This window comes from Pomacea canaliculata, linkage group LG10, assembly GCF_003073045.1.
Source record: "Pomacea canaliculata isolate SZHN2017 linkage group LG10, ASM307304v1, whole genome shotgun sequence".
Taxonomy (NCBI): domain Eukaryota; kingdom Metazoa; phylum Mollusca; class Gastropoda; order Architaenioglossa; family Ampullariidae; genus Pomacea; species Pomacea canaliculata.
The window spans coordinates 9,255,789-9,266,809 of NC_037599.1; the positions used below are offsets into that span (position 1 = coordinate 9,255,789).

At 38.5% G+C, this 11,021-nt stretch overlaps 1 protein-coding gene across 8 annotated transcripts; it reads left to right on the forward strand.

The window, feature by feature from the left end:
* The first annotated feature begins 95 nt into the window (after nt 1–95).
* On the forward strand, nt 96–10,492 carry LOC112573503. Of its 8 annotated transcripts, none has more exons than XM_025253950.1 (11): nt 96–205; nt 419–670; nt 4,736–5,041; nt 5,590–5,641; nt 6,175–6,335; nt 6,647–6,835; nt 7,052–7,100; nt 7,526–7,653; nt 8,516–8,650; nt 9,426–9,489; nt 9,824–10,492. In XM_025253950.1, exons 3-11 carry the CDS (start codon nt 4,793–4,795, stop codon nt 10,222–10,224), a joined length of 1,428 nt encoding a protein of 475 aa, XP_025109735.1. In that variant the 5' UTR covers nt 96–205; nt 419–670; nt 4,736–4,792; the 3' UTR covers nt 10,225–10,492. The 8 variants fall into 8 exon arrangements, with proteins under 8 accessions (XP_025109735.1, XP_025109736.1, XP_025109733.1 ...); XM_025253951.1 differs by having other exon boundaries at nt 105–196; XM_025253948.1 differs by lacking the exons at nt 96–205; nt 419–670 and adding exons at nt 2,356–3,181; nt 3,333–3,519.
* The last annotated feature ends 529 nt before the right edge of the window (nt 10,493–11,021 follow it).

Consider the following 11,021-nt stretch of genomic DNA (forward strand, 5'->3'; position numbering starts at 1 on the left):
GGAACGGACTGACGGCGCTAGGAAAGGGAAAAAAGCGCGGAGGTAGAAATCAACATTGGTCAAGGGGAGCTCACTCTAGCGAACTAAAAGACGCAGACGACACTGGCTGACATGACAATGGAAGGAAGCTGACCTGTGTGTTTAGAGAAGAACTTCAGAAGGCAGCGATTAAGAAGTTATTCCTTGCCTAGCCTAGGTATCATTTGTAAGCATATTCGTTATTTATTTTATTCTGTTCCTTTGTTTTATTTTTGGCGCTGTCAACGATTTAATGTGTCGCGAAATCTGTGAATCGGCAAAACGAAGTTGGCAAAGTTAACTGGTGCGTGAGGTCGAGGCAGTTGAATGTAGCGTGAACGAGAAGGAAATAGTATGTACAGAGAATTAATACAGATTAATTTCTTATGAATTATTTAAGGGGAGGAAATATGAAGTTACTGCAACACAGGATGTTAGCGAGAGGAACTGAAACCGTCCATTGAGCTGATCAACGATGCGTCAAGACCTCGTCTCGTTAAGAATTTCTCACCGGTCAGTCTGCCGGCCCCCAGCTGCCGCGGAGACTACGCAAGTGGTCAGTCGTAGGATCATCGGAAGGTTCGTGTGGAATCTCCAAGTATCAGGTGCCTTCGGCGAGAAGGATACTCCTCGGGCACAAACAATGTAAGGGGTAATAGTAACCCTTGTTTGTTGATTTCTTGCGCGTGATGAACCACAGAACTGAATAATTTTAAATTATTAATTGCAAATGCAATGATTAATAATTATTATTAATTAACCTATGGACCGAGTTCCGAGAGCGAAAAACATAATATTATAGGAACGGAAAGTGAAGAAGACATTTTGGTTGAGACTTTGGTCTGCAGTGCCTAGAACTCGACACTTGAGAAGTTTGAATTATAGTGGGAACCTTTGTGTTTAAATGTTATTTGCCCACTTGTAGGGAAGATACGTGGTTAATAGCACGTTTTGTTCGGACCATTTGCAGTACAATTTAATAAGCAAGGAAGGAACTAAAAATTAAGTCGGTATTAGACCAAGACAACTTTCAATATATTTACGGGAAATCCACTGACAGAATTTGTTGTATGTGGAATGAAAGAACATGTGTCAGTTCCTGTGCCTAAATCTATGTGCCTTACCGCAGTGTGCTTGCGTTCTGACTTTCAGGACCTGCTGACTATGGCCAAAAATAGTTCATAGTAGCAGGCCGTGTCATCTGCCACGTCTATCCATCTGCTCCTGCTAACGACAGGTACCGGTCAAGAGACGACTGACTGATTTAGCTAAGAATGTTTGTCTTGAACTGTCGCTCCAGCCCCGCTGGTTTCATGTGACCTTCATATACAATTTACAAACATGGTTAAATGTTCGACTGAATGTAAGAAGAGACTTGACTTTTTTATCCGTTTCTGGATGATGGAACTCTCTCTATTCGTTGTTAGGACTCAGAAAATCTGGTATAACAACTTACAATGTAAATTTACAAAATTCATGTTCTCAAACTTTAAACCTATCGAGTAGAATCTGTGGAGATATTTTGTGCTTTAATTTTTAAAATATACACTTCAAGAAAAACTGTATAGGTTCTACGCCTCTTGGTTTATATCTGATAAAGTGAACAGTGAACAGGGTAGTAGCACCACCTTATGAGAAGTTACACGCGTTACTCTCTGCACTACAACACACACACAACTAAATTGTTTACTACAGTCCCATACTGTTCATTTCAACCCAGTTTGCGCAGGAACACCATCGGTATTTTTATCAAGCCAGTCCCTCCTAAAATTAGAACTAGAACTTCAAACCCTGTCAAGAGACCTTTGTACAGTCAATCAGTACAGTCAATGCATGAATCACTTTAATGTGGTATCCTGGCTTCCACTTTGGCTGACGGTACCTCCATTTCCTCATTCCCAACATGTCTGGTCCTGCAGAGACCGATTACTAGATCAGCCCTACTGCACAGGAGCGAGAGACTGACCTGAGGCAGCTCGATTTCAAAGCAGGATAATATCTCCAGAGAGTGTGAAGCCTACAGAACACTTTCTAATCAAGCTAGGAATCTTCCTAGCAGGGTCCACATGATCAAGGTTCACTGGAGAGAGGAAAGAATGAGATTATTGTTCTACTAATATGTCGGTGAAGGCAGTGATTGCTGACAGCTATTTATACGGGAACGTCATCCACCGCTGGGTCACGCGCCTCTCACGAGACAAACCGCGGTGCATGCGTGGGTGAAGAAAGGCGGACACAAAATGCTGTGAGCACTATATGCTCTGTGCTAGCCTTCCTGCTAGAATTTCTGGAGAACGCGCGAAACCAACCCCCCCCCCCCTTTTTTTTTTTTTTTTTTGAGCCGCCTTCGTAAATCTGGACTGTGAATTATGAATTCTAGTCATATCTATGTACCATAAGAAAGAAAAAATTACAAATACACGAAAATTAAATCATGGACCGATCTTGATGTTGGACAGTGGTATATTTCTCTATATTTCCCTCTGAGACAAATAAAGTTTTATCTTATCTTATTTCAGCCTAAGAACAACATAAGACTACTTGCATTAACGCACTAACTTTCTGTTTCCATTTCCATAAATATCAATGACAGCATAAAATGCCGAGCAGATCGAAACTTCGCTTACTGATAAACCTTATCACAATCGATGAAACCACCAACTTGTATTACATGTTTGTGGTGAAGCTGTGCGTCTAACAAGTAGGCTAGGCGCTGGGCACGTGACCTCGGGCGTGCAGACGGTTGGTGTGACCCAGATGTCGATCTATTTTAGTGTATGACACACTGTGTGTGTGTGAAACACCAGCTGACGAGACGGCCTGCTCAGCGCGATCTGACAACTGTAAACAAACCTTGCGAGAAGTGAAACGAAACTGGATCGTCGACATAACTGGAATTACTCTGTACGCCATTTCCTGGTACTATCTGGGTATGTGTCCGTTAAACATCTGGAGGCTTCAGGCCACTGGACTATAAATGCTGCAGCAGGAGTTCATTAATGACACAAACAATGGATGTACACATCAGGAGAAACGAGAAATCGTTCTACCAGAAACAGCTTCCTTCTTCACATACCTCAGACTCGGTGAGCCGATTAAGGAAGTGAATCGTGAGGTAGTTTCGTAATATGTTGTGAACATCACATCTATAGTAGGCAAGCCTGTAAGTAGTTGGCATTGATTGTTATTACAAATCTATAAGTATGTCATATTTAGCAATAGCTAATAGCTAGATGTCTTTACGTGAAGAAAATTACTTTTAAATGTCAAAGCTTTTCCAAATACCAGAGAACTGCATTTGAATTTTATTTCAGGAGGATGAAATTTAAACAAAATATCCCGGTCGACGAGCAAGTTCACTGCATTTCAAACGTTCAGGGACATAACTCTTACCAACAAATGTTAAAAAAAACAAAAAAACTCAGTCAACAACAACAACAAAGCGTTCCAAGCCGATCTCAACAAATGATTATCTTTAGTGTTTGCATTAATATAAAGTAAGTAAGTATTGCCCATTTTCGAGTGTCTATTTACACACGCGATAGTTGATGCTACATATTTATATTTAATGTATCTATGTTTTATAAGACAAAGAATAAGAAAAAGCAGAAAACGCTGTTAATAATAGGACAATGTTCAGCAGATGTCAGATCACGAAGACAGGGTTAGATAATCCTTCTTTCGGTTTCTCACGACGAATGTGTAAACTCATAATAATTTATGAAACCTATGTTGTCAGAAGAAATACAGGCGGCTGTAGTGTAACAGTCGAGTTCACACTGTCAGAACAAAACTATCGCTGGGTTTTAGTGTTATCAGAGACATGTCAAAGTTGGCTGCTATCCAAAGGCTATCAATGGCTTCGAAGTAACATTAACAGCAGGACTGTGTGTACTAAACTTTAATCAGAGGGCAGGAAAGACAGTTTTAATCACTGACTAAAGCCGCACCTAAAAGGTCATCGTATAGTTGTCCGTGCACATGTACTGATGTACTGAGTTCTCTAAATTACATCGAATGCTATATAACATCGTTTGTAAAAGGACATGGCATATAACGGTCGCTAATAAGTTTACAACGACATGTCTTTTAACGTACAATTTCTTTAAACTCCGTAAGACCGGCAGTAAAACAAAGAAAGATGTTTTGACATATTACCAAAGATTACGGACTTGTGTTCTGAAGGATATTAAATCAATAGCAGAATTACTGATAGCTTATGAAACAGTTAAATGTTGGAGATAGCACAATCTTTGGATGTGGTCACGTGTGGTTTTCCTCGGAAATTGTGACCTATTATCTAAAGTATCAAAGCTAAATTAAAAAAAAATTGCAAAGAGGTTGTATTGTCTGTTTCCAGGCCATTTAGTTTGGTTGATATGCCAGTGCCACGTCTTTTCCGCTGGTTTAAGACTTTCCCTAAGCTCTCTCTCTCTCTCTGCCCACCCAACAACATTGGATGCTTGATTTATTAGGACGAGTAAAACAGAGAAAGTTGTTTGTTGGTTTAAGTAAAAGTAGCATTTTTATTTCTTTCAAATAAAAAAGTCTAGTTCATTTTATTAAGTTATGTTAACTTTTATTATTTCTCACACATGCTTTATCTTTACCCTTCCTTCAAGCTAAAACACAATTTAGTACAGTAGTGTTTGATATATTTACCGTTTAATATATTTGATATTTACCTATTATTTAGATGCCATTTCTTGTTTTCCAGATTGTTTTACATCCATTACAGTTTTGAAAGAGTTTAAGTAGTTCTTGAAGAAAAGCCATGGGATCAAAGGACGATGATAATCACATGGTGAGGTTTAAAGACGATGTTGAGAAAATATTTCAGAACGCTGAAACAGAAATTAGTGGTGACACGTTTAGGTTTGAAGCAGCGAAGGGGCTTGTGACAATTGTCCGGCAACATGTCGAGAGCTACACAACACAAGGCTGTCCTGAAGCTGACCTGGAAGCTGCAGTGCTTGAACGAGCATTGAAAACCGCCTCGACTCTAGTAGCTGGTGTTCAGGAGGTACTTTTCTTGAGCAAAAATAAATCTTGATTTAACTCTTCTTTGCTTATCAGCTTGTTATTTTAATGTCAAATGAAAACAAATAAAAGGAGCACAATGGTCGTTGCTCTCTGTAAGGCAACATGTATTTATGTAAACACTATGTACTGATTTACAGTCATCAAAGGGGAAAACATGACTGATTAATTTAATCACATGATTTAATTGAAACGAATGTCAAAGGTTTAAGTATTGATTTTATAGTGACGAGAGATTGGAGTGACTAGATAAGAGATCTATGAATGTTGCTGGATACAAATGCCTCCATATACTAGTTAAGTATATAAGATTGTTGTTTTATTTTCATGTTTTTATATGTTTCCTGCAAAATTTGAGGCAGTTTTAATACAAACATAGCTTTAATATGCAATTCTTATTTTTATCGACTAGACAGTCATCTCATTTACTTATGTGTCGTTTTTTTGCTTAATATCTTATTTATACCTAGTTATATCTATATATAAGTAATGGTTTGTATACATTTGTGTTTTTTTTTATTTTACCCGAAGAACAAGGAGGAAATCTACGACCCTCGTCAAACTCTAGTTTATCTTTGCTCTGGTGAGTGTCTAGATAAGTTAATATTACAGTCACTGAAAATAAAGGCAAACGGAAATATTGGACCAAATATGGAATATGATTGACGCATATGTTTTGAAGTGTATTCTAATTCACGGTGGACACGAATGATCGTACAGTTAATACAAACAGGCAGACAGATATACAGACTTGCCATGGCCATATCTTATTTCCGTCGGACGTAGACTATATTCTTTGATATGTGACTGAACATGGCACAAATCTGGGATAGCAAAATAGTTAATAAAAAAACCCGCTTTTTATAGTGATGCAGGATACTTTAGCAGAACAATGCACAAAAAATAAATATCTGTTTATCAAAAAATATTTCAGTTGACTTTATATATGACGGGCCTCAGCTGAGCTAATAGGAATGTTTGTCAAGTATCAAATGGAAATAAAAGGTCAAAACTTTGCGTCAGAATGTCCATTGATACCTGTAATTAAAATAATTATGCTCTCAGCTTTACAGCTGATTTATCATCTCAGCAAATTCTAAATTGTCATGGTTGCAGCTCTCTCTGTGTCTTCGCTGTCTCTGAGTATTGTCAGTGAGAATGGACGCGTCGTCTACAAACTTTCTGTTGGGGGAAGAAAATGCCTTACCCTGATAGAACAGCTACACATATACTGTATCACGAAGGGCAGTTGTGAGGACCCTATTACCGAAGTTCAGGTACAATCAGATCAGTAGAGTGACAGCTGTTTCAGGCATTGTTTTCTTAACATCTTAGCATAAGTAAACTGAATCCTTCGTACACTTTCAACTGAATATTGCAATGGATAACGTTACTTGAATTACAAAAAATCTTAAAGACATATTTATGTCTATTATGGATCTGGTAAAAAATGTATGAAAATAGGGTAAAAGGGTTGCGCTTGTTTTGCCGAACTATGCCAATGCAAAGGTAAAGTAGACCCTTAAGTAATCCAGCTTATTGTTATTTTAAAAATAAATATACTGATGTAGTGACTGTGATCTTGCAGAACCTTATCTGGCTCTCCCGCCTGTTGGTGAATCTGGCTTTTTGGGTGGAGCGCACGAGGCCACATACCTCCTACTACATTGTGTCTCTAGTGAACAGACATAACATCGTCCCGTACATCGTCATACCACAGATGAGACAACTGTACTCTGCTGCACTGGTTGTTGTTATCTCCTCTTGGCTGAGAATGGTTAGTCAAGAACCGTTCAAATTAGTTTCTCAAATGAGACACTTTAAAGTATTTTTCTTATATTGTTACGTAGGTAGAGGGTTAACGTTATTACAAGCAATGCATAAATATGAATGTATACATACATACAGAACAGTTAAAGTTATTGGTTTTCATAACTATTGCATTCTCAACTTATGTAATTCACTCACACATTATTTTAAATTCTGTTGACAGGAACATCAACAACATTACAAAGAATTTCACAGACTTCTAACACGAGGAGGTATAATTGTATATTCATTGTATTTTGGTGTTGGATCTTTTTTGGACTATAAGAAGGTGTGCAAAAGTCATGAGTCCGCAAAATATCTCGAGAAATGCCTGTTATTTTGTGGTTTGTAAGAGTATTTATATCTTTATCTATCAAGTCATGTAACTTAGAGTCACTTATGCTGGTTTTTTCTGCTGGCTACTTATTCGCGTTTGTAATCTACGAGTTTTAGAATGAAACACTTTTTAATAGAGGAAGCATTATGAGTAGGCCACAAATAACAAACAACGGAGATACGTTCTTAAAGATCCTGTAGTACTACTAGCAACTAACAACAATAATTTGTGTCAGCATTATCAGTAAAATTTTATGTCACAAGCCATGTTCATCTCGTCTTTGTGGTATTTCTATCGAAAACTCATTTCTGTAATTTTCAGTAAATGTGGCCGATCTTTCAGCACAGTATGTGGTTAGGTACAACATCGTATATGCCAAACTACTCTACAGTTGCCGTCGATTCACAAATGCCCTTGACAGAGCAAGAGATGCACTCAGCGACTCACAGGTGAAACAAAATAAAATACTCTCTTTTTAATCTGTTCCTATATGCGATAATAACAACATAACAAAAAGAACTTTAAAATTAGTTGATAATAAATTCGGTGAATATTTGAAATATTGACGTAGATGTCTCATCACCTGTAACGTATTATAAATAAAACAGAATATACGGATGTGTGTGTGGAGAGGGTAAACGTTTCTAAATTGTTTGTATCTTTGTTGTGTGTCCCTATATACAGGCAATTAGGTTGCGTAAGTCAACAAGAGAACAAGAGAGTGGAAGAAAAGCAGAAAACCAGTTTTGATGAGCGAGACTGAGATCAGTGAGAGAGAGAGAAGATAGAGATACACGTAGATAAAGAATAAATAGACTTAATCAGGAAATCATCACACTCCTGGAACACGTGTTTCACGAATTTTCTAGTCGGACGCCACATTTCATGTACTGAATTGAATAAAACTGAATAAAATGAGGGGCTAGATCCAAAGTCGAGAATAAATTAACAACATCGGAGTTCACCGGGGATATCAATCCTAAGGCAAACAGTTGTGATATGATGGGACCTTCCTTACCAACGCCTGGTGCCCCTGCTAGTACTAGATATTAAGACAGGTATCTTGACAAAATATAAATTACTTAAAAGTGCAAAAAACAGCGTATATAAGAAGAAATTTCGTCCAAAAAAGACTTTGGACTTCAAAATCACTTTAATATTGGTTATGTTAAATATACATAACATATATATTAATTTAATTGTATAATTTCTTAGATGAAGAATCTAATTGAATTCGACACGTTCAAAGCTCTGATGAGTGCTACACTCTGCCAGTTGACCGCAGCTAGAATTTGTTTATCATTTGATCAGGATGATGAGGAGAGAAGGGAAATTGAAGAGTTAATCACACAGCTAGAATCAGCTCTCTCACAGCCACAGGATGATGATGCAGAAAACGAGATTGATGAAGACTGGCTTACTGACACGAACATTTCTCAGGGTGAAGTGAGTAGTGAAAAGTGTATGTAAATAGTAAATTGAAAAGTTTTAAAGACTGAGATAAGTGTGAGCAGATGACTGGATATTGTTTACAGTAAACGTACTACAACTTCTAGCCATTTGTGTTGTACATGACTTTGGCAAGAAATGTGTAGTGGTTTATAATTGGTTCTTAGTTTTCATTATTAGCTCGGGAGGCTGGTTGGGGTTTGTTGGTTTGCCAGGAAAGTCCTTCCCCCTTAAGGCTACTTCCACAGTAGGGAAAGAGAGAGGAGAGGAAACCGGAATATCCGGAGAAAACCCTTCGACGTCCAGTCCTTCGAGTAGGTGTCTCATACAAAGAGTGTCCCGAGATGAGATCTGAACGCATTGCGTTTCACTACAGCAGTAACAAGCGAATGTGTTAACCACTACACTACCGGGCTACTCCTGGAAATAATTAGCTCTTACGCATCGTCAGGTTTATATGGCTCAGAAAAGCATCAGCATAGAATTTTTCAGTGCGTTTTGATTGGTTCATTTCTCTTTCCGGGTGTAAAACAAACGAAGTGAGCGTACGAAGTAGGATCGCTTTGGGGGAGATATGAACTGAGACCTATTTAGTACACATTACAAAGATAGCTATCTCGAAACAGATTAAGAAGCCATTGAATAACTGTTGCTAATACTATCTATCCAATACATAGTTTAGCTTTTTCCTTTCTAAACCTAGTTTCCGTTTCCATGGCTGCTTCTAGTTCTAGTAAATAATCTTTACAAAAAGAAAAGATCATTGTTTCAGCTGTCTGCCCGTCAAGTTGAAGAAGCTCGATTTCGCTATAGACCAACCCCGAAACACAAAAGAAGTGAGGGTTTTCTCTTCTCAGATTTTGATTATAAAATTTTACGACGCAAAAATTTCACCATTTAAGTGCATATAAGGTAAACACGTAAGAGATCCTAAATAACTGTAGGTTATCATTCACCCGTACTGCTCCTGTTTAATTGTAAAAAAAAAGTAATAAATAATAAAAGGATACGTCTGTCCAATAAAAATTTTATAATCATATTTTGTGTTTAAAAAATAAAATAAAATTTCAGATAAAGCCTTCATCTCCCTTATTTTGTTCACCTAAGTGTAATTGATGAAAACGTTCTTCTCTAAAACATTTTAGATATTAATCCTCAATTACGTTTCAGGAAGACGATCGTCGATAACATACGCTCTTCGAAGTCGGTCTCTCGAAAGAATACCTGTGACGGCGGGCGGTAAACACGATGCCCAAGAGTGTCTTCCTGGAAACCTACCTCTGCGGGCGTCAGCAGTTACACACAGACTCAACGAAAGCACCCCTGATTTAAGACGCGTAGGCAGCTTTGTGGACACCTCTGATAATGACTCATCAACGCCTGAGCCTCCTACTTACAGCAGTGAGTCTGAGACAGAAAATGACGATGAAGAAGAGAAACCCTTTCGGATCGGATATGACGACGATGAGGAAGAACCAGTTGACGACGTCTTATCGGAAGAACCAGTCTCAACAGTGGTGGATGACGGGAAAGACTGGTTTGAGAAGAGTGTGGAGGACTTGAAAGTGTAGAGGAATGCTTCAGTACAGACAAACACATTGAACTCTCACCACAGCAAAAGGAACTTTTTGAGAGAGACTCCGGCAGAAATAGTTTTTACAAACCTCTACGAAAGGACGCTGATTATCTAGATGCACTAGTGAAGTCAAATCCTGATAAATACAAACGCTGTCAGCTGAAAATCGAGTTTTCACACAAGTCTGTTGCTAGGGTTCTGGACAAAGACAGCAAGTTTCCAGAAATTCTCATCTGCGGAAGATCGAAATGTGGACAAACCTACATGGATGACGAGGTTGTAGTAGAAGTCTTAGCAGAACCGGGTCAAATTCGTGAACTCCAGGCAAAAGAAATACCTGGTCAGGGTACTGAGGCAGATATCGAAAAGATGGCTCATGGGCGTGTCGTGGGTATGTACCCATCAAGAAGAGTACGGTTCAAAGACGTAGAACACCCAGTACTAATCTGTACACTGGACGAAATCGAAAGTCATCTTATGAAACCACTGTGTAAAACTGTCCCCAAAATTCATGTTATGAACGACAAGGTAAAACAAAAATACCCGGCACTGACCAAACATCGACTGGAGATTAAGCAGATCGTAAATGGGAAAGTGGAGTTCAAGCGGTTTTTAAATGTTGATCCTGACAGACGAGAGCAGTACGTCTTCAAAGTGGCCATCTTGTCGTGGAGAATGCAAAGCATTTACCCACTTGGGGCGATTCTGGAGGCTTGTATTGGAGGCAGAGACTTTGCAGGTGGACTAGAAGTGCTCACAATGCAACACAATGTGCCCGGTTTATACACAAGG